The following is a 24,486-nucleotide window of genomic DNA, read 5'->3' on the forward strand; positions in this document are numbered from 1 at the left end:
ATTTTTTGTTATTTTATAATTCAGATATGTTAGAAAATAACAGATTAGTTTCAAAAACTATAAGTTCTATATAAAGTGATATTCGTCTTCAATATCATGTAATGTACAACATTTGCAAAATTTTATATAATCAACAGTGATATTTCGACATCGTCTGGTTTCTGTCACTAATTATGAGACGATCTAACTAAATGACCTATAACTTTATTCAAATATTGTTCATGCTTGATACATTTTAATTTTTATTTCTCACTGTGGTTTTGGTGGCATTCTACACTTTTGATTTTAAATCAAGATATAACTGACTAATTTCACATAGAAACTTACAACTTTTTTATTTCAAACCTTAAAATTTAAATGAATTTGTGTAATTGGTTTACCAAGCTTTTTATCAGGAACAGTCCATTCAAAGTTAAAGGGATTACAATATATCAATTGAGCTAGCCTACCAACAGTATAGAATCTGGTCAGACTGTACGGATGTGCCGGCTGTTATGGCTCTATACCAGGGGCGAAGGCCAATCACTTTTGAATCCAGCAAGTGAATTGGTAAAACATGAAATTAAGTGATTTGATTTCCTAGGGTATGTTTTCACATCAATTTACCTTTCTGGCAATTGAATTGTTGTTTTGTGCGTTTCTATGAGTAAAATGTAAGTAACAGATTGTGTAGTTATTGCGTCTGAGGAATCGTCTGCTGCAACGTTCATTTTTTTTTTTACAAGATATGAGTAATACATTACAAGGCAAATGCCACATAGATTATCATGCTTTGTTACTCCATGTCGCATTCCATTTGTATAAAATACTTCTGAGTTTATTTCAGTAGCATATTTTTCTATGATTTGAATATAATAGAACTGTTGTATATCCCTTTTTTTACATATATATACTGGCTTCGCTTTATGTACTCAAACTATTAATTTGAAAGGAAAATACAACGTGTTAAAATGGCGGAAAAGTCTGGAAAAATGAATTAAAAATAAAAATTCTGTATTAATTTCAACAATACAGACAAAATAGTGTATAGATATCGGTATAGAACGAAAAAGCCATCAACTTTCAAGTTGGTTGATATTTTTTTTATTTGACTGATCAATGTGTTTTTCCAGTCGTGAATGCGAGAACTTGCTTTTTGTTTGTTCAGAAATATCGGGGAAATATTTAATTTTGTACGCTTTTTTGCAGTATAATGCTCAATCGGGGTTCAAATGCTTAGTAATATAAGCACGAAGAGTTATCGTTTGCGGATCATTGATTCAAGCACTTAAAATTGACTACCGCTCTTGAGTACCGTTCAGGCCGGTGCTAGGGGGCGCGAGGGATGTCGCACTTTTTCATTATCCCTCATGTACAGACTCAATCAAAAACAGAATCTGCAATTTTCATGTAATTTTGCTGAATTATATGCTTCCGAGGGATCATTTTCCCCCCAGATATTTGAATAGCTAATTGTAAAGCATTTGAACAAGTCTTAAATTTTATAACATAGTTAGTAGAGGGCCTTCATGGAACATATTGTAAGTCTCTTTACTACAAATAAGAACCGAAAATGAAATATACGTATCACAGGATGGTCACAAACTTTAACATTATTTTGTTGGCCTGCCAGCAGAAATTGATAGGGAAAGCTGGGAGTGAAAGTGAGGTACATTCAGCGTCTGAATCAGTTCACATTTTGTTAGAGGTTCGTAACACACCTCAGCAAAATACATAAATACCTATATATACATTTATCACCTGACAGGAACGACGGGGACCTTTAAAAACATGGTAAGTCAAGTTTTATATTGCATTTATATTGCTTTTTATCTCTTTTTTCTTTTTATTAAAATTATTTTTCCTCTTTTCTAACTTTTTATCTATAATTCAAAAAATTTCGGCTAGAAAGTACAGCTGCGATAAAATCTTCCTTTTATGTGGTGAAAATATTTAAGGATGGAATTACAGAAAATTAACAGTGCTTTTTTTGAACTCCATACGTCTTGGTAACGATAGCAGTGAATCATTCAACATGGTATGTGAGGGAAAACACCATAAAATTATGGTATCCCGAAAGGGTGGTCAATTACCAAGAAATCAAACTTGGACATATAACGGCCAGACCATAGACATTGTTGAAAACTTTAATTACCTAGGCTTTGTAATGAGCAGTGGCGGTTCATTTCGAAAAGGCATAGATGCATTAGCAGATAAAGCTCTTAAATCAATGTTTTCTCTAAAAAACATCACTCGAGGGATGCAAATACCACTACATATAAACTTTAACCTTTTTGATGCTTATGTAACATCTATAATGTCATATTGTGCTGAACTGTGGGGATTTAGCCAAGCAGAAAGACTAGAGCGACTTCACAGAAAATATCTTAAATGGACATTGGATGTAAAAATGAGTACGAACAGTTATGCACTTTTATGGTGAAACGGGACGGTTTCCGTTAATTTTAAACAGAAAAGTAAAAATAATGAAATATTTTTTCAAAACTATTAGATTCACATGATAAGAATTGTATTTTATATTCTGTTTATAATTTTCTATTTGAGTCCCATGATTTACAAAACAATTGGTTATCAAATGTCAAGACTATGTTGCAAGAGACGGGGTTTAATGATGTCTGGTGTTTTCCTGCATCTGTTGTTAACATAGAGTGCTTTATTACACAGTTTAAGCTTAGGCTTAAAGACATTTATATAGGACAATGGAGAGAGGCAGTTAACATTTCAACGGCATTGACTCTATATAAAGAAATTAAACAAACATTTGGAATGTCTGAATACTTGACAATACTTAATAATAACAAATTCAGAAATGTCTTGGCTAAATTTAGACTTTCTTCGCACTGTTTGGCCATAGAGCAGGGTCGCCATAGAAACCAGTTAAGAAGTGAACGAAAGTGTGTTATATGTACCAAAGACGATATTGAAGACGAATTTCATTTTGTCTGTATATGTGAGAAGTATAAGGATTTGAGAAAATTATATATTCCGTACTATTTCAGAAATCGCCCAAACATGTTTAAGTTTATTGAACTGTTAGACTGTAATAATCTCAAAATATTGTGTAGACTGTCAATATTTATTTCAAAAGCTCTGAAAGTAAGAAACAATCACATTAATCTTGAAGTTTAATTATATCAAATGTTGACATGTGTGTTATATATATTTGCTAATTTGATTTAGTAGATCAGTATGCTTACTGATTACATTGTATATTATTTTCCTTCTATGCAACTGACAACCTGTTTTGCCATTTTCATTTGCATGCGATTGAATGTACATGTATTATATTTTCATGATTGATGATAAGCTGTATATGCTTAAGTCAAAATAAATATTCTGTTCTGTTCTATAACACATACTGATTATTTTAATTGAAATCGGTGACATTCCACCTTTTTTATTTTAAAAAGGTCGACTTTAGGAGAGAGTGCATCTAAGAAGTCTGCACGATTTGTTTTAATATTAAAATTTTCATAGCATTTTTTTTATCAGTAAAAAACGTAAGATCATTTGCGTATTTGGTACCTAAAGGGTCTTACATGAAATACTCGTGCACGTTTTCACTTGTGTTCAATGTAAACCGGGATCTAAAAAAAAAATAAAACAAGTACAGCTAGAATTTTTTTCGACAACTTATCAAAACTTTTTAATTTCTCTTTCTGTAGGAATATTTTTACATGCACGTGGGGCGGCAGTGATACCTTTATATCTTTCATGCATGCGCGATAATATATGCGGCAAACACGTTGTTTGTGGTGATACCTTTTACTTTTGCTCTATTGTTCTTGAAAACTTGGAAACTATATAAAATATTGTTATCACGTTTCTTTCGTGCAAGTATCGCGAACAACAAAATACATCACTGATCAGCCGGAACTTTTCCCTAAGTATGAAGAAGAAAAGGGGAAAATAGTTTATTTCTGTTACTTAAATATGTAGTTTTTGCAAATACAATATTATTGTGATCACATTTCATAAGGCAAAGAAGAAGAGACAGTAATAAACAGAAGAAGTTTAACCTTAAATTGTTTTAGAAATTATAAGTAAATATATAAATATGCATGCTGAGTCTATACCCAAATACTTATAAGAATGAAATTGTAATACTGGCTAAAATTTCTTCTTTTCATTGATTTATTTCAGTTAATATTATTAATTTTATTAATCATTTAGTTTAACGAGAACGATTGTTTACGTAATTATGATATGCCCCTAAGAAAAAAGTTCACGGAACATTCATCTACGGTTAAGGTATATCATTCTAAAAAGGTAGGGAACTCATTCCCGTCAATCTAGCTATTACTGACGCTCGCTTACATGACAAACTAATTACCGGGATTCTATGTGCACTCATCTTTTACAATTAGGGAATATACAGTATATTAACTGAAACGTATTGTTATGACTAAGACAGACAGATGTTTGCCCATTGCTCTCAGAGACAGTAAAGAATTCTTCAAGTTTTCTACAGTCTCAGCTGTTAACAGTTATGTTTGTTTAAGGCCAAACTGATTGTGTTTGTTAGGTTAGCGTCCTCCAAGTTCAACAGAATCCATCATTCATCAATTTTGAAACACAACGATTAAAGGAACTCCACTGAGGTCCAAAAGCATTTGAAAACACGAAATTTGAATTCCTTACATAGATCAGCTCTGGCACATAAATTCAAAAGATGATAAAGATATATACTAAGAAATAAATTGAAAAACGTACTTCCGTGCTATTCTTAGTCAAATTTGAGTGAAAAGCTGTGCAACGCTTTTCAGTTTTGGGGTGTTTTTTTCGCAATAAAGATAATTATTCAGGATAAACGGAGTGAGGGAATGATCTGAAATTTTGCACACAACTAATTATTGGTGTAGACACCAAATTATTTCTAGTCCAGTCAAGTAAAAAAAAAACACAACAACATAGTGGAGCCCCTTAAGATTTTTAATGTGCATTTAGTTATGCGGATATTTGCTTATAATTATAATATAAAAAAGAGCAAGAAGTTTGTACACACTTATAAAAACCTAGGAATGGTTTATATGGCCTGTTTTTTCTGTGATATAACGGTGAAATGTTTAACAAGAGATTATTATCTTACCATTGCACCTGTCATACAATACAGCAGATGTTCCATGAAATAAACTCACAACTGGTAAATCGTTACACAGATGTTTCTAAGAGAAATAAACGTGAACATGCATCATTTTACTTTTAAGGAAAAGGGTCCTTTCATTAACCACAACAAACAAGAATTTCTTATTAAACAATTAGTCCTTTTTATTGAATTGAATGATATAAGGATTCCCTGATAATCAATTTCATTTAATTTAATATCAAATATTTTAATATTGAGCAAACTTTTCAGAAGTGTGTAATGTCATCGACCTATCCCAGTGTCTACCACATTGAAAACTGGACATGTTTTGGAACCAAACATTTTAGCTTTCAAGTCCATAACACCCACAGGAAACACACTGCACATTTTCTTTGGAACTGTCACAGAGGGTAACAAATTCACAAAAGATTTATTTTCAACATTCAACCAACTTTTTTCATTTATTTTATCCAACAGCGGGAATGCATATCTGTGCACGTTGGTCAGGCAGGCGTCCAGATGGGCAATGCATGCTGGGAATTGTACTGTTTAGAACATGGAATTCACCCGAACGGACTTCTTATTGGGGACAAGACAGTCACTGACGATGAGTCTTATAACACATTCTTCAGCGAGACTAGTCGCGGAAAACACGTGCCAAGGGCTGTCTACGTAGATTTAGAACCTAGTGTAGTCGGTATGTATTATAAAATGTCACGTGACACATCATTTGCAATAATTTCATTGAAGTGCAGTATGTCATAAAGATAACGTGAGTATGTGTACCTTCTTAATCACCAAAACCATTAAATATGTTATTAGAGTAGAATGTCGAGTTTCTGGTGCACATACAAAACACTTTTTAGAGCAATTATTATCATTCGCTTTTAAATTAAGAAGCATGTATATACGGCAAAGTTCCCTTTTTATGTTTAAGAGCAATTGTTGTCATTTACTCTAATGGAAACATTGTAATCTTTCGCTCTAAAAGAAAAATATACAGTAAAGTACCCGTACTACGGAAAACCTAATTACGACCACGGTAAAACACAAACTAGCACAAAGAATAATTAAAATTGGGAATAATTATGAATATTTAAATATTTCTGAATTATATCGTTTCTGGATAAAATGAATAATTAAGTTCCTCTAAATTGCGATTTCAACGATAAAAGCGAAGTTTACCTACACTGAAATCCATGCGCGGTAAAGTCAATGTGACCGTGCGCATAATTATGTTAGTTATCTAAAGATTACGAAAAAAAAGGACACCAGCATTCATGTATAACTTATCTATATCGATATATTTGTATATAAAGCGTATTTCAAGTTATTAGTGATTTTTGACATACCTAATTAAATTTTGTCCCTAATACTTCTGCGCTCGGTACCAGTTGCTCTAACAGTGCCTACAGTGCTTTGATTTTTTTGTTATAAGACCCAATATGCTCTTAATATGTCTGCAAAAACATTCATGTAGTGTATCAGTTCAAAATATGACAAGTCGTGCATTTCATCTAGTTTTTTATTCGGAAAATTACATGTTGGCAGTATAAACCCCCTTCTAGTGTATCCACAAGAGAATTTAGTGCCAAACAATATTTTGAGATGTTATGTACGTGAAGATGTATAGCGAAATGTTACAGGTAAAATTTTGAGCTGCTTTGCATATAAGAAAATGCGTAAAATATGTTCGATCAAAGAATTTAATGAAAATTGAAGATTAAATATTTTCAAGAAGCTATTGTTTCAAGGAACTCTTAATTCCCTTTGATACATTAGCGCGGTACAAACTTTTTTAATGCATTTTTCAATGCATCTTTGTTTCTCTTAAGATTAAGGAGCGCCTTTCGACTTTGTAGTTGGTAACAAAAATTCTTACTCTTTGCCATGATCTGGCGAGGAAGACATGTTAATGAAAACAGATGTTCAAATAAAAATACAATCTCTGAAACGTTCTATGTAAATTGCAACTAGTCTTGCAGCAGAGAAACGCATAAGCATTAAACTGTTTTTCTTTGCTCACTTCTGATAAAACATGCGAGATTTCTAAGTGCAATTATCTGCCTGTAAGGTACGTAACCATACGGTTTGTTCCTGCATTTCTTATGGTGGCTGAATTCTGCCACTTCGTGTGTTCGTGTTTTCGCCCCTTTAAAGTCGAAGGCGAAGAGACGAAGACACGATAATATGCTCATTTAACGATCTTTTGATAGGCGAAGACACTTTAGATTTTCTTCTGCAGAATTATCGTGTAAGCGGGTAGAAATCTTCGTATCGGCGTCCTATAATAATTTTGTAGAAAAGATCTCGTGTCTTCGTGTCTTCGCCTGTTGGCGAAATGGCAGAAATCAGCCACCATAATTTCTTGTGTTGTTTTTCTGGTTGTTTGTAAAACTCTTCAGTTTTCTATATGCTTTTTTCATTTCAGACGAAGTGCGGACAGGTGAATTTAAGCAATTGTTTCACCCGGACCAACTAATAAGCGGGAAAGAAGACGCGGCCAATAACTATGCACGTGGACATTATACTGTAGGCAAGGAGATCATAGATCTCGTGCTCGATAAAATACGAAAAATGGTGAGTTAACCAAACCCAAAATATTTTCTTTTGCTTTTTTTACTTTTCACAAGTTAAAAAATGTGGAAGGTTCAACATTTAATGGATATAATAAATTAGCATTACGTTTACAATGGTATAAAACAATTCATATAGAAGTGTTTTCTAAATTTCCAAAAAAATATGAATAAAATAATTACTAATTGAACTTTTGAAAACAATAACTGATATAATGAAAGATCTAAGAACTTTATTGTGGGTCAACCCAATTGCCAAATATTGTATAAAGCCGTATCAGTGATTATATGTATATATTTATTTTTGGCAATAAAATGTGTTTGATATGCTCAACAGGCGGACCATTGTGCAGGGCTGCAAGGGTTCCTTGTATTTCACAGTTTTGGTGGTGGCACCGGAAGTGGATTTTCTTCTCTGTTGATGGAACGACTCTCTGTAGATTATGGAAAGAAATCCAAGCTAGAGTTTGCCGTTTATCCCGCACCGCAGGTAAACCTTTTAGTTTGACGTTTATCCCGCACAGCAGGTAAATCTTTTGAGTTTGCCGTTTATCCCGCACCGCAGGTAAATTTTGTAGTTTACCGTTTATCCCGCACCGCAGGTAAATTTTGTAGTTTGCCGTTTATCCCGCACCGCAGGTAAATTTTGTAGTTTGCCGTTTATCCCGCTTCGCATCAGTCATTTTCAAATCATGTTATTTGTTATTTTGTATCGTTTATTGAACATCTAATTTTTGTCCTTTTTTGTCCTTGTTGGAATTTATACGCACCAACACTGTAAAGGTCGACTTCACAGCTTCTCTGGTTTAGTAAAACTTAGGTGCCTTTCCGTGCAATATTTTATGTACGAGCGGGCACCGGAGTAGAGCAACCGACGTTCAATAACTTAGCTGGATAGCTTCATTACGTGAAAGTCAACGACATTAACCACTCAACTAAGGAGGCCACACGCATTAAATTTTGTGATAACATGCTTTTAAAATAATATTCATCGATAAATCAGTCCGATTGTAGCGGAATTGTTTGATACCTTGCTCATACTTTTATTTCAGATTTCTACAGCTGTGGTTGAGCCTTATAACTCTATCCTGACCACACACAACACGCTTGAACACTCGGACTGTGCCTTCATGGTTGATAACGAGGCTATATATGATATCTGTCGTAGAAACCTTGACATTGAACATCCGTCATACAAGAATTTGAATCGTTTGATTGGTCAGATTGTATCATCTATAACCGCATCTTTACGTTTTGATGGGGCACTCAATGTGGACTTGACGGAGTTCCAGACCAATTTAGTGCCGTACCCGAGAATACATTTCCCGTTAGTGACGTATGCGCCGATATGTTCAGGTAATTATGCTCCGATATGTTCAGGTAACTATGCCGATATGTTCATATGTTCAGGTAACTATGTCAATATGTTCAGTTAACTATGCCGATATGTTCAGGTAACTATACCAATATGTTCAGGTAACTATGCCTATACGTTCAGGTAACTATGCCAATATGTTCAGGTAACTATGCAGATATGTTCATGTAACTATGCCAATATGTTCAGGTAACTATACTGATATGTTCAGGTAACTATGCCGATATGTTCAGGTAACTATGCCGATATGTTCAGGTAACTATGCCGATATGTTCAGGTAACTATGCTCCGATATGTTCAGGTAACTGTTCCGATATGTTCAGGTGACTATGCCAATATGTTCAAGTAACTATGCCGATATGTTCAGGTAACTATGCCGATATGTTCAGGTAACTATGCCAACATGTTCATATGTTCAGGTAACTATGCCGATATGTTCAGGTAACTATGTCAATATGTTCAGGTAACTATGCCGATATGTTCAGGTAACTATACCGATATGTTCAGGTAACTATGTTGATATGTTCTTTCAGGTTGCCAATATGTTCAGGTAATAAATTAGGATAACCTCTGCAGTGCGGCAATTCTCTTAAGAGCAATAACATCTTTACAACAACACAAGCATTGTTCTTCCCATCAGTATGACTTCACAAGAAACTTCAATCTCTCCCTAGCAACACCAGTCAGCAAGAATCAAAATCTTATTGTCTCCCAAAGGTTGTTGCTCTTCCAGTTGTTCTTAAGATGCAAAGAAAATAAGAACAAACTAGTACTCGGTAGTCTTTCCAGAATATATTATTTAGAGCTTTTACTTCATTCAAAGAATAATACATTAAAAGTTAGTCAGTAGACATGAAATATCTGAATATGTTAAGACACTTAAAAAACATTTTGCATAAAATTTAAATTCAATGTTGGCCAATATGTGGCTTTTTTTTTATTTCAGCCGAGAAAGCCTTCCATGAACAGATGTCTGTACAAGAAGTTACGAACGCTTGTTTCGAGCCGGCCAATCAGATGGTGAAGTGTGATCCACGTCACGGTAAATACATGGCATGCTGTATGTTATACAGAGGTGACGTCGTTCCAAAAGACGTCAATGCAGCAATAGCCAACATTAAAACAAAGCGAAACATACAGTTCGTAGACTGGTGCCCTACAGGCTTCAAAGTCGGGATAAACTATCAACCACCAACAAGTGTACCTGGTAATTGAAATATTTTACATTTTACAAGCAATATTGAAAATATTTGACAGGTAGCGTATTGTACAGGCAGTGGTATTGACAATTAAATCACTATTTTTATACCCCCGCTAAACAAAGTTGTAAGGGGGGTATACTGGAATCAGCTTGTCCGTTCAGCCGTCTCTCGTCCTGCCGTCGGTTTTTCCATGTCCGCCCAATAACTTAAGATTCCTTTGACCCATAGTCTTCATATTTGGTATTTAGATTGGTCATGATTAGTAGATGATCCCTATTGATTTTGAGGTCACAGGGGCCTTGACTTAAAAAAGCTTGTCCGCCCAATAACTTAAGATACCTTTGACCCACAATCTTCATATTTGGTATTTAGAGTTAATGATCCCTATTGATTTTGAGGTTACTGGGTCAAAGGTCAAGGTCACAGGGGCCTTGAGGATTTAAAAAAGCTTGTCCGCTCAATAACTTAAGATTCCTTTGACAAACAGTCCTCATATTTGGTATTTTGATTGGTCATGATTAGTAGATGATCCTTAATGATTTTAAGGTCACTGGGTCAAAGGTCAAGGTCACAGGGGCCTTGACTAAAAAAAGCTTGTCTGCCCAATAACTTAAGATTCCGTTGACCCACAGTCTTCATATTTGGTATTTAGATTGGTCATGATAAGTAGATGATCCCTATTGATTTTAAGGTCACTGGGTCAAAGGTCACAGGGGTCTTGACACATAAAAAAGCTTATCCACCCATTAACTTAAGATTCCTTTTGACCCACAGTCTTGATATTTGGCATGGAGGTAGAAGATCCCTTTTGATTTTGAGGTCACCGGGTCAAATGTGAAGGTCACAGGGGCCTTGACTAAAAAAAACTTGTCCGCCCAATAACTTAAGATTCCTTTGACCCACAGTCTTCATATTTTGTATCTAGATTGGTCATAAGTAGATGATCCTTATTGATTTTGAGGTCACTGGGTCAAAGGTCAAGGTCACAGGGGCCTTGATATAAAAAAGCTTGTCCGCTCAATTGCTTAAGTATGCTTTTCAACAGCTTTCATATTTGGTATTTATATTGTTTATGACTAGTAGATGACCCCTTTTGATTTTTAGTTGACTGTATCAAAGGTCAATGTCACAGGGATTTTTACTATTATAAGCTTGTCTGCTCAGATGCTTAAGAATGTCTATCCACAGTATATTGATTTTGACATTTTCACATTTGAAGCATGTAGAATACTTAACTTAGTAATTAGAATAACTTAGCAATACACTGGCTTAGTAACGTCAGATTTGGCAGGGAGGTTGTCCATGAGCTCTAAATGGCCACAGTTGATTCTGACAAAGTGGTATGCGGGGGTATTGACGCCATGACAGTGGCAGTTCTAGTTTATTTTGATATGAAAAAACAAACAGAGACATGTACTTGTAATTGATTGACATGTGACTTTCTTATAGAAGTATACCAGTTGGATTGTGACTTTAACAAAGTAGTATAACAGTTTAACAGAGAACAAGGTTTGTCCAAAGAATACGTAGATTTTTTTTTAACTTCAATAGATTCTGATCTGCTTTTTCTCTCCGAAGTTTACCTTATGTACCGGTCGCTTGTTAGTACAGCAATCAGTTCTACATGTATAACATGGGTTTTAGTATGCATTATTGTGATCATCTTTATTCATTAAATCACATTTTTAAAGTGTTCCGTTCTGTGTGATTCTTTATACAGTAAAATCTCGCTATTAAGACCACTTTGGGCCCCTGTAGAAGTGGTCTTATTATTGCGTCGGTTTTAATTAGGAGACCCATGCAAGGGTTCACTATATGAGAATCTGTAATATACAGTTATCATTAAAGATTGGAATCGTTGCTAATGTATTTCAGGAGGTGATCTTGCCCTCGTACAGCGAGCAGTGTGTATGTTGAGCAATACAACAGCTATAGCTGAGGCCTGGGCAAGACTTGACCACAAGTTCGATCTCATGTATGCTAAACGGGCATTTGTACACTGGTATGTCGGTGAAGGTAAGTTTGGCTAAACGTTCTAACAGACATCTTTAGATCTTAAGCTCATAACTCGTACACAGCATAAAATGGTGAGCAATCTTTTAATTGTTGAAGACATATATTCGGAAATACAGAACTCCATGCCACTATAATAGTTCTAAACGCCAACACAATGTAATTCGGAAAATGCGTTATATCTTGCTGTCATCAATTATGTACATAATTAGATTGTCCATGATGAATTATTTAACTACAGTAAACTATGATGTACGATAGTGAATTGCTTTACAATACAAGATATTCGAAAGTCTACTGCACACGGTATTAATTTAGATATCAGATCATCTTTACGACACAAGACAACATTCAGTGCACGATATAAGTAATATAAAGTAGTAAACGATATAAAAGATAATCTAAATTGTCGATTATGAAATAGCTTTCAAAACCTGATACTTATTTTAAGAGTTTTTGAAAATTAACATTCAGTGAGTTATATTACAAACAATTTTGCAATAAAGAGTTTTTGCAGGACCCCTTGTAATTGCATTTTCTGTTGCAATTTTCTTACAACCAGGTTTGCAATAAAATTTTAAAATTACAGGTACACCACATCTGGTAGGTTGAAATCATATTTTAGATGCAGACAGATATGTAGCATTTTAATGAAAAACTATTTTTAATGCAAAGTTAGTTGTTACGAAATTGCAATAAATGTGCTATCGTATGTAAATACAACTTAATAAATGGGCCTCAATGACCGAGTGGTTCATGTCACGGACTTCAAATCACTTGTCCCCCGGTGTGGGTTCAAATCCCGTCATAGACTTTTGTGAGAAAGCTATCCAGCTAGCTAACGGGAAGTTGGTAGTTGTACACAAGTAACCGCTTGTGCCTGAACTAATGCGAGGGTTTCCTTACTAGTAAAGCTGGAAGTTCACCATATGATATTAACAGTTTAGGTGGGACTTAAAATCCAATAAATTAAATAAACAAACAAGCCAATAAAAATAAATATTATTACAGGTATGGAGGAGGGAGAGTTTACGGAGGCTCGCGAGGATCTCGCTGCCCTCGAGAAAGACTACGAGGAAGTTGGTGTTGACAGTATCACTAACGACTGTGAGGAGGACGATGAGGAGGAATACTAACACAATAATGTCCATCATCTACATACAACTACTTTACTATCAATATCATTTTATATACATGTTTAAAAGTATTTCTGGACTCATCATTACATAACGGACCATTTTGCTTTGTTTTTATCTTATTTTCTACAGGATGCTATTTTATAAAACAAAATATTTATTCTTTTATTTATGTACTATTTATTTAATTAAATGTTGTTTGTGTAAGCAAAATGCAATAGTTTCTGATCAGATCTTCATACATGTAGCTTATCGTCAAAATGAAATCTCATCAACGTTTTTACACACAGTTCAATTATGCAAAGATGGATAATTTATGATTATTCCAAGAATATGTACAATTATTCAACGACAGAAAAAGCTGTTCACCATGTTATAAACATAGACTGCTGGACGATGTCTTTGCTTTATATGTAAGCTATGGAGAATGACAGTGTCACGTGTATCCGTGTTTAAAATCAAACGTTAGATTTTTTTGCTCAACATGTCTAAATGTTTGCTACGTTTTCTGTTATATTCGATACATCAGTATAACATTATACATGTAGGTACAAACTTGATTTTGAGTATATTTTGTTTGCTGTTTATCTTCTATTGTCATGTGCAGATAATAAATGACTGACTTTCAAAATATTTGACTCTTTGTATTATATGAAATGGATAACAAAAGCCTGTTAAAGTGAAATAATTTCTCTACTAAATGTACATGTAGAAGTTGTGTCTGTAAAAGACAATCATACTATTAATAGCAACAATTTTCTAACTAGTCAGTATCGCATCCGGTCACTCCTTTTATGTGGGAGCATTAATGCATGGATATTGCTGATTAAAGTCCAAAATTTTGTAATTTCACTGTTTGCTCACTTGTATAATTTCTAATATTTTATTTATGTAACATAATACCAGAGCCCTTTGTATTGCTTGGGCCAGTTGCTTTCTGAGCTACCATGGTGGTTATAAAACATTTTACTGAGTTCTGTCTCAATTCTCAGGATTTTCATTGGTCAGTGAGCATTCTGTGGCAGTTTCTGACCAATCAAATACATGTACCTGAGATCTGAGTTTGAGTCTACAGAATTTCTTTGTAACCCTGGACCCTGGTGTCTGACCAACCAAACTCTTATAACCTTGACCAATGAAAATCCCAAGATTCCAAACATCCATTCAATACCAAGAAGCTTCCATGGACCAGGGTTTATCAAAAACTTCCTCAATAAAAATAACTCAATTTATTTTCAAGCTCATGTATAATAATTAGATGTACATGGAATGTTCAGTGCTTAAAAATATAAAAGGCACATACATTTTTGTATAAAGACATAATGTTACTACAAATCATGGCACTTAGAATATACATGTATATTTAACTGGTATAGCTGTCAAAACTGACTAGAAAAAATCATTTCTAAATTGCTTAAATGATCATCAAAGTTCGTCCTTTATAGTGTTATATTTAGATTTTCTAGCTTGTATAAAATCAGGATGGGATCTCACATGATCAGTTGCCTTGGCAACAAGTTTCATGAACTCCACTTCATCAAATTCATAATTTGTAAACTTCTGATGAGCTCCTAATTGTGGATGATGACCCTGTAAAACAAATAATAAATGTATAACAAATGTTATGAAAATCATGAACAAAAACGTATGTAAATAAGGTGAAACAAGTGTTTTGACAAGTTACAAAATAAAACAATGGATGCTCCATGGTGTTTCTTTGACAACACTAAAAACATGGCCTTACTATGGGGATAGGTATGAAAAATATATATTTTAACCCCAGTGAATATGACAAAACTATATGTCCCATCAAATATTTTAGGTGCATAAATTAAGATAAGTTGATTGTTTATGGAATTGTAATTTGTTATATATTCAATAATCTATCTAAGCCCAATGAGTTGTTTCATAGTTAAGTAAAGAATTAACTAAAACATTATTTATTCTGCAAAAAACTACATTAACAGAATTTTAAACTGATTTAATGTGTCATTATATAAATATCACATCATTGTCAATGAGAGAACTAATTGTTCAACAGAGACAAGTAATGTTAGCCGCGGCATTGCTCTATCACCTGCAGTGGGTTGTGAGATTTTATTATATTGCATGAAAAATCAATATTTAAGTTATAAATCTCTATCATAACAACTAGCACCAAGTATGCATGTGAAGGTCATTATGTAATGTCAGTGGGCCGAAATGTGATGTTGCCATAAGGGATTGTCACATTCTGGTGTCACAAAAGGCTATACAGTAAATAAATCACGAGAGGTATAATAACATAGCTATTTTTTGTTTGTTTTTTTGTTTGTTTTTATGTTGCAACAACACAGTAGAGGTCATATTGCGACTTTCCAGCTGAATTGTTTGAGGAAGACCTCAGGTGCACCTCTTTATTTCAGGCATAAATGGGCTAGACTAGAACCACCGATGTTCCGTAATCTAGCTATATACAGTCGACTCTCGTTATCTCGAAGTCATCGGGACCATCCAAAAAATATCGAGATAACGAAATGTCGAGATAAACATATCAGGGTAAATTGAATAAGGCAGAAACTGATTTTACAAAAGACATGTGCATACCTTATGTCAAATAAACTATGATAGCCCCATGTCTTGTTTTCATAGGCTTAGTCAATATTTAACAAAGTAACATTAGCGGATGTTTACCAGCAGAAATACGGGTGTCAGTGATAAAAACACATAGTGAGGTTTACTCAGTAATACACCGATATAGTGAAAACATTGTTTTCAGGGTGGTTGATTCGGATATCCTCCCTGGTTATTTATCGGGTCTTTCTCGAGATTGTTTGACTGCTGATTGATTTGGTGGTGATCTTGTGAAACAATATGGCAACGATAGTGTTTCTATACTTGCACGATTTCATTTACATTTCAAGTCATAATGAATTGATACAGTGTTCGAATATTTATAAAGAACGTAAAATTCACTCATTTTGGACATAAGTCAATCAACACGCTAAATAGATTAACACTTTTATAAAAACAGCTTGTTACAAACATAATCATCATTATGACACGCGCAATTGAGCAATTATCGTCTAGTTTGTGCTTTTCTTTTCGTCTGAAGGGAACAGATGAAAGAAAACTATATGTCGAGATAAACAAAGGAAATAGTTTGAAAATAACTGTTGGGGCTGAAATTTTACATTGAGATACTGAAAATATCGAAATAAAAATATCAAGATAAACAAATATTTCCAATATAGATAAAGAAGAAAGAAAATCGGGACTTTCAAAATTTCATCGAGATAACGAAATATCGAGAAAAGCGATGTCGAGATAACGATAGTTGACTTTACTAGATATCTTCCTCACAAGAAAGAATCCAAAGTCCCTAGTGGGATTAGAACCTACAGTGGTGAGGTGCAAGTGCTTTGGTGTCAACAACCTCAACATTTTGCCACATACACCCCCATAATAGCATAACAGCAATCATGATGTCATTAACTCCGTGACATAGAATAAATTTTCACCTACTTACAGTAATTTAGTAAATCAACATATACTTTCTTCAAGTCTTGCCAAACTTTACGCTGTTTAGTGTTAACTACCTAATTTAAACAATGAACTGCCTGAAAACAATAATGGACTGTTCCAAATTCAAAGTTGGGCCGGTCCATTATACAGAATATAGGGATGTTAATGTCCATGTATACATACCTCATCTTCTTGTACTAATTTCTCCATCTTCTCCCAAGTAAAATATTTCAATCCTCGAAGTCTGGCAAGGTCAAGGTAACAATTTGGATCCCCACAATGAAATCTGAAACAATTACAGGAAATTCATATTGTCTCCTTAGTGCAGTCATTGGTAAACTCCTTACATGATTTAATAGTTAACCCGTTATTGCACTAAGGTGACAATCTGACCAGCATGTTTACTATGTTAGAGCTAAAAGTTAAAATGTTCATTGCATTCTAGCAACCAAGCTAAATATCACTTTTGCTGGGAAATAATTGCCTTTTTGCAACAAAATTGCTGGGTTTTTTAAATTTTTTTTATTAGTACAATGTATTTATATAGACAGAAGAAGGGACATTTCAACAATTTTATGTGGTAACTTTCACATTGAAAAACTAAAATCATAAACTAAAGATAAAATCTTGTCTGAGACAAGTTTGTTATGAGAGCTTACAATTCAATAACAGACGCCCAGTCTGGTTGATACAGCATATGAGTGAGACCAGCACCGTGCATTCCAATAAATACATCGCTGTTATGTGATATCTATAAATACAAATAAATCACTGAACAATGTAAAACAAAGTACAAAACATTGTTAAATTGTTAACATCATATTTATTTATTTAAGTTGTATTGTGTTGACAAGTTGAGCCTTAATAATCTGCCAAATTTGTGTATTTGATTTGCCCTTCTTAAAATTCAGAACTTTTAAGACTTTTAGTTTCAAAATACAAAAAATTGAGTATAGAGCCTGGTCATACTGCATTGATACTCAGGGTTTCCTAACTTTATATAATGGTTGCAAACGCAAATCAGTTTCCATTTAAACATGTTATGGCTTTTTTTTCCTTATTTAAATATACAAAATGGTAAGGCAGTTTTTCAGAGAATGAGGAGTACATTGTTAAAGTACAATTTAGACTTTACATTAATGCCATATGGTTCAGCATGGTCTCCATTAAGTTTTGAAATTTGGAAGTCAGAGACTGCAAAATCTTTAACATTGGCAGTCACATTATATAGGTAAGGAAGGAAAGTATTAAATTTTTGAAGTAGCAAGCCAAAGTCAAGGAGTAAATTACTCCAAAACTTCCATTAACGTAAGCCCTGGTTCAGTTCAATTATCATATTTTATAAATAGACACAGCAATTATGTATGTTACACATTACATGTATCATATTTTTTAAGTCAGGGAATCAGGTTATATATTATATAAACTTATAACTGATTGGTTAAGAAAAACAAACTGAAACATAGAGTACATGTATCAAATTATTCATATGTTACCTTAACTTGCTCCAAAAATGGCATTTCCCTGAAATATATATAAATGTTATGTCTTAAATATGTAATTTGTTTGTTAGAATATAAGTTTGTTAATATGTATCAGATGAACCTACAAACTAGCATATCTACATAAATAAAGGACAATGAATCAGTGTATACTTAATACCTAATTTACTGAACAAGTTCAATAAATTATTAAAATCATATTATGCAAGCCTCTGGTGAGCATAATATTGTTTTATTCAACGAGTTCAATAAATATATTATTGAAGCTTCACAAATATAATATTCTATTAATCACATATCTAAAGTAAGAACGTTATACAGTTAAAAAGAGTGAATTGTTGCGCCTATAGTGTAACGCTTAGTTTAGTAAGCTGTAACGCTATGTTTGTATATAGCGCAAATGACGTCACATCAAAGTGTTATCACAGTAGTTTAATATAATTTTCATTAAATGGCATTTATGTGATAAAGAAAATTAATATTTTGTTGACTATTAATTTTTTTTTTATATGTTAACAATAGCATGTGTCCATTTAATATGTTAATATTAGTAATTATAGACTTGTCACACTAGAAACAATAAAATGTTTAATAACTTACTTGGGACTATAAACTACCAGTCTTGCCTCATATTCACCAACAGTTTTCAAGGCTGCCAAAAGCTTTAAAAAAAATATACAAGCATCATGAAATACATCTTCTACATCTTTAATATACAGAAAATATATAACATATATAATACAACCAGTTAAATAATGGCAAAGAAAAATCAATATCTGCCAATATTATCAAATTTTAAAAATTTATTCATATTTTCATTTAAATTTAACCTTACGTTGATTAAAGTCACTGATTTTTTTTCAGTTTTTCTTTGTACTAAAAAAAATGTCCTTTATAAGTTTTTGGGATTCCAATAATCATAAGAGCTGTTGGTAGGACAGCACACTTGCCTATTCTTAGTGTTTGATAGTAAAAGATTGTAAATGGATGTGCAGGCTGACCTGGCTCTAAATTGGAAGTATGGTACATGTAAGTCACAAATTTATTTTAGTTCCATTGTGTTGGGAGCTATAAACTTATTGAAACACTCTCAAAACTGTTCCTGGAACCAACCAGTAGTAAGCAATGAGTGTAAAGTTTCTTGCTCATAGAAACAACGGCTTGCTCCTAACGGGGTTTGAACCCATGCTGACAGAAATCCTTAGATTACTAGTTCAATACATTAACCACTTGGTCATGCCACCACTCAAGTCATTTTTGTTGCAAGAATTCAACAAAAGTTAATAAACTGAAATGAAATGAATATAACTTGTGGGCTACTAGTATAAAATTTCTCCCCTTATCATTAATCATAAAATGTTTAAACTCATGAAACCTGGATAATTGATTGTACCCTTAAAATAATAGATGACCAAATAAATTTCATATAAAAATACAACACAATGGCAAAGTATCCACATGGCTAAAAGAGTGTTATCATTTGACCACTGATGTCCTCTCCACAATATCAACCATCTACAAAACAAGCTTATGACCCCTAGAAGGTCCCAAACTTATATCAGGTTAAAAAGGTAGAACATTATGAACAAAGCAAAACTGCAACTAGTAAAACAGAAAATTATATTGTGTAAAACACCTATATCTTGCAGAAACTAGAAATGCCCCTATATTCTACTGTTTTGTCAGTCTACACAGCAAGACAGATTGACTGATGGATCAGGGAAAATCTATATCCTCTTATGTGTCTTAAAATTTTCATCTTTTGTGTCATTAAAATGGACAATTTCAATATTTATTACAGGCCCGTCGTCACGATTTTGTGATTGGTGCGGCCAATTTGGTATGTTTTAGCCAGAATCTAAGGGGGTACGGGGGCATGCTCCCCCGGAAAATTTTTTATTCTAGGATGCTCTCAGGGGTGTTTTCCCGTATATTTGGCACAGTTTACAGCCTGTCGCTAGTACAAGTTATAGTAATATGTTAACGATTTTTTACAGATTTTAGTGCGTCATATGTTTTAAGGGTGTAAGGTTTGCATAACGGAAGGGCAGGTGTACTTAAAAGATGAATACATGTAATTGATAGTTGGCAAATGAAAAATAAACAATAACTAATGGTGTTATAATTCTTTAGATGCATTTTTATCTGATAATTATAAATAAACAAATACAAGAAATATAACAGTACGTGGATTATTGTTTAACATAAATCACACAATGGTATAAGCTTAAATAGCAATCGATGCCATGATGGAAGAATAGTACATTACGAGTCAACAATAACCACTATTTGTTTAGCAGTATCTTGTATTTTGCTCACAATAATCTTGCAAAAATCAGAGTCTCATTCTATGTAAATTTTCCAAACACACATCGCCGTCGTTCTCTGGTGGTAATGAACTCATCGGCAATTACACGCCAGTTGAGTGAATCTGTCCTGTACTTATATGTAACACCATTAGATTGTTCAAACGTACTTGAGACATTGTCGATCTCATGTATGTCTTTATTCTTCTGAGCTCCTAGAATGTTCTACCACTGGTAACATTAGTAGCAGGCATTACTAACAAAATCTTTAACAACACAACGACTTCAGAGAACAGTGCTCGTTCTAGCACCGACTGTACTGAAACAAATTTCAAAGCGTCAGGTAGAGTAACAGTACTATTTCCTGTTTTTGTCAAAATGTGAACGTAGCAGCTGAAGCTTTTTACATTGGCCATTGCAAGATCAAGTGCTTCAAAGTACTTAGGCCGGAACACGTCCTGCACTGTAATTATGTAATAGAGTAAATTGAATGAGTTTACTACTGAATTTATTTCCAAGAGCTGAATGAAAATATATTACACTAGCCTCTGGCGAGTATATATTTTATTCAAAGAGTTCAATACACTCAGTATGAACTTACACGAATTTAATATTCTGTTTATTACATACCAAAATTAAAGACCTTTTAAAGTGAAAAAAGAACCATTTTTCATTGACCTTAGAAAAACGATAACATTCAGTGTGTATAACGCAAATGACGTCAAAATATATGCACGGCCGTGCAATACCATTTTCACGGAGTCGCAAAACGGCACTGATCAATATGACTGTGATAAAAATATGACTTTTGACGGTTGCCGTGTACAATCAATGAAATGTTAGATCAAGTTCTCGGAGAATTCAGGCATACTAGTTAAAGATATTCATAATGCATATTGCAAATCTCATGCACTGTTTTTTGTTGTTTTTTTTTTATATCATAATATATATAACATTGACGAAAAAATGTACTCACCAAATGTTCGTTTTGGTTGATTTGGTTCGATAGAATTGTGTCACACATCATGGTATTTTAACTATCTTAAACTATTCATATTAAGATACTTGTATGTGAACAGATGTAATTAATTTAAAGAATTGTAAACATATATATGTGTGTATTTAGGATTACTCCTATTATATACGGTGAACTGTCCGAAGCCACGTCTTGACTTCGTAGGACCCTTACATATATATACCTGGTCAATTAACAGTGTCCAGTTGTTTCTTCGCGTCATGTTTGTATGTTACCGCGCATTGCATAAGGGGCCAGTAAAGTGTCTAATTGCTAATCAGCGATGCGTGTTTTTTGTTTTGTTTTTTTTAAACTCATTTTTGGCCAAAATATTGGTCCGGCCAGGGCCGGACCGGCCGGACCATCGACGACGGCCTTGTATTACCGGTACATAATATATTAATATTATTTCTCTTACATATTACAAAACATAATTCCTTGTTGTTAAGAATACTATATTTGGTAAAGAATTTCTCTATCCTATAAGGCTATGATCATGTCAAGGTTTGATTTGTTACATGTAAAAATTTCAACTTAATCACCTAAAAACTATAAGAATATTTCATTCTAGTAAGCTCAACACAGTTACCTTATCTTGGTTTAAAATATTTCTATATTTTGTGTTCCTTGATAGAATAGTTATCCTGATTTTGTTTTCCTGAAACAATTATATAACATATATACATGAACAAAACAGACAGAAGTTAATACAGACTTATAACTTTACAGGTAATGTTTAAGCTGACTTTACATGTAGTTGAAACAAAGAAAAGCATACACAAACAGGCTCAATGAAGGAAAAAAATCTGCCTCAGTTTCATAAACTGATTATGGCTACCTACTATAAAATCAGAAATTTTCACACAAGATTAAATTTCTAAAATTGCACATATTGATGTTTTTTCCTCCAGAAAATAAATGTTAGCTAAGCACATTTATTTGATCTTATGCTTCGCTACAAGCGAAGAGGATAGGTAGGTAGTAAGATGATTTGTATCATATGAATTTAATAGAACTGAAAGCAGAAATTTGAGAATATTTAATCTCGCCAATTAGTCAGAAATGTTGATTTTGCAGCATTTTGACATTGCCAAAATATCTGATTTTACAGTACATGTTGTATTCAAATTTATCTACAGAATGTATACTGAAAACAGGCCTATATTATTGGCCTTATAATGATGTACATTAGATGATAATTTACAAGGTTAAATATACATTCATGTAATAGTTATAAGTAGGGATGGCAACGAATACCAAAATCAATACTTGAGTACTCGATCAATTTTCCGATCGAGTACTTGGTTACTCGGATGATTTTCAATGATCTTTAAAGTTTTTTTCACACAATATCAACACCGTCTGCATGCTACTTTCGTTTTCTATTTTAATTCATAGAATTTGTTACTATAAATAGGACTGCAAGAAATACATATAATAAATATAAACATAAGAAATGTTAGTGACAGCATTTATTATATACCTATAAATTTTCTCCCTAAAATACAGGATAATCTTTACGCTCAAATACGCTTCAATACATAGAAAATTCAGTATTATGTAAGAGAAAAATACAGAACCATATATGGAAGTGCCGGACTATTTTTGACGTTTATTCCGATCTTAGCTGTGTATAAATGTAGCATTTGGAAACGGGAACCAAAATTATAAAAGGCGTGGCCGGTTTTGCAAAAATTACGTATTCATCCGTCGGTCATAAATTTATTTCTTGACAGCTACATTTCATTTTCTGAAATTTCTTATAGAAGTGTAGAATAATGAAAATCATTTATAATTCAAACGAAAAGGTATATAATAAAAGGAAAATATGTTGTAGTAGCTTTCTGAAGCTATGTATTGTTTCTACTCGCAATGTTGGCAAAATACAAAGCCTCAGAAAGCTACTACAACATGAGGATTTACTATGTAGAATATTTACGTTTTTATAATAAAAAAGTTTCGGCTACAAACTGTCTCATAATTAATTAAAGGTGATTAAATATCATAAGTGGCCGAATGACATAAATGACACAAGACTGTGTTCAATCCCATGCGCGTGTCAAACTGCTGATCGCCTCGTTAAAATTACGATATAATTTTCACACCTCTGCAAGGATGTTTTGATTGCATTTAACAAGTATTTATACAGATACAAGTACTTCTCCTAATTTCTGAACTAATTGGATACACCAATCTTTCTAAATCGCAAAAAAGTAGAAATTAAAGTAATCGAATATCAATTTTGTTAACCAATATTCGGACATTCGATCGAGTACTCGGTTAACCGGTTACTCATTGCCATCCCTAGTAATAAGAACAAGTTTGTTAACCCATAACCTTCTGAATTTTTTACATGGAATTTCCCTGACAGTCCATTTGAAAAAAAGGATTCCATTAAAATACAATTGTATAGAGCCTAGTCAATGCAGACTGGATGGTTTCTGCACTGGTTCTAGCAGTTTAACTCATAATAGATGGACTTGTTCAGCTGTCAATCAAGACAAACCAGTCATCATTTCAAGGAAATTTAAAACAAGAGGGCCATGATGGCCCTGAAGTCGCTCACCTGTATATAGCCCCCCCCCCCCCACACACACACCCATAAGAAGATGTTTCATGCTAAACATCTAAGCTCTAGCTCATTGGGCTTTTTAAAAGAAGATTTTCTTTAAAGTTTTTACTATACACATATAGTTAAAAACAATGACACCCCTGGGGCGGGGCCAGTTTTGACCCCACGTCTTTTATTTGAACAAACTTTGTAGACACTT

At 33.5% G+C, this 24,486-nt stretch overlaps 2 protein-coding genes across 5 annotated transcripts in view; one reads left to right on the forward strand and one right to left on the reverse strand.

Annotated features, from left to right (window-relative positions):
• Positions 1-1,611: 1,611 nt before the first annotated feature.
• LOC132722045 (tubulin alpha-8 chain-like) lies at positions 1,612-14,021 on the forward strand. Its single transcript, XM_060706446.1, has 8 exons — positions 1,612-1,773; positions 5,564-5,783; positions 7,518-7,666; positions 8,000-8,152; positions 8,715-9,018; positions 9,984-10,244; positions 12,115-12,255; positions 13,264-14,021. Exons 1-8 carry the CDS (start codon positions 1,771-1,773, stop codon positions 13,386-13,388), a joined length of 1,356 nt encoding a protein of 451 aa, XP_060562429.1. The 5' UTR covers positions 1,612-1,770; the 3' UTR covers positions 13,389-14,021.
• A 581-nt stretch (positions 14,022-14,602) lies between these two features.
• The window catches only part of LOC132722043 (EGF domain-specific O-linked N-acetylglucosamine transferase-like), a 34,998-nt gene continuing 25,114 nt past the window's right edge, over positions 14,603-24,486 (reverse strand). For 3 of the 4 annotated variants that reach the window (XM_060706442.1, XM_060706444.1, XM_060706445.1), the window contains exons 12-17: positions 22,305-22,373; positions 18,995-19,056; positions 18,389-18,416; positions 17,552-17,643; positions 17,076-17,178; positions 14,603-14,978 (exon numbers count right to left, since the gene is read on the reverse strand). In XM_060706442.1, the coding sequence (XP_060562425.1) occupies positions 14,814-14,978; positions 17,076-17,178; positions 17,552-17,643; positions 18,389-18,416; positions 18,995-19,056; positions 22,305-22,373 (519 nt within the window). In that variant the 3' untranslated portion in view covers positions 14,603-14,813. The remainder of the gene's footprint in view (positions 14,979-17,075; positions 17,179-17,551; positions 17,644-18,388; positions 18,417-18,994; positions 19,057-22,304; positions 22,374-24,486) is intronic. The other variant, XM_060706443.1, reaches the window with a different exon arrangement.

This window comes from Ruditapes philippinarum, unplaced genomic scaffold (assembly GCF_026571515.1).
Source record: "Ruditapes philippinarum isolate M1 unplaced genomic scaffold, ASM2657151v2 ctg853_1_1_1_1, whole genome shotgun sequence".
NCBI classification, from domain to species: domain Eukaryota; kingdom Metazoa; phylum Mollusca; class Bivalvia; order Venerida; family Veneridae; genus Ruditapes; species Ruditapes philippinarum.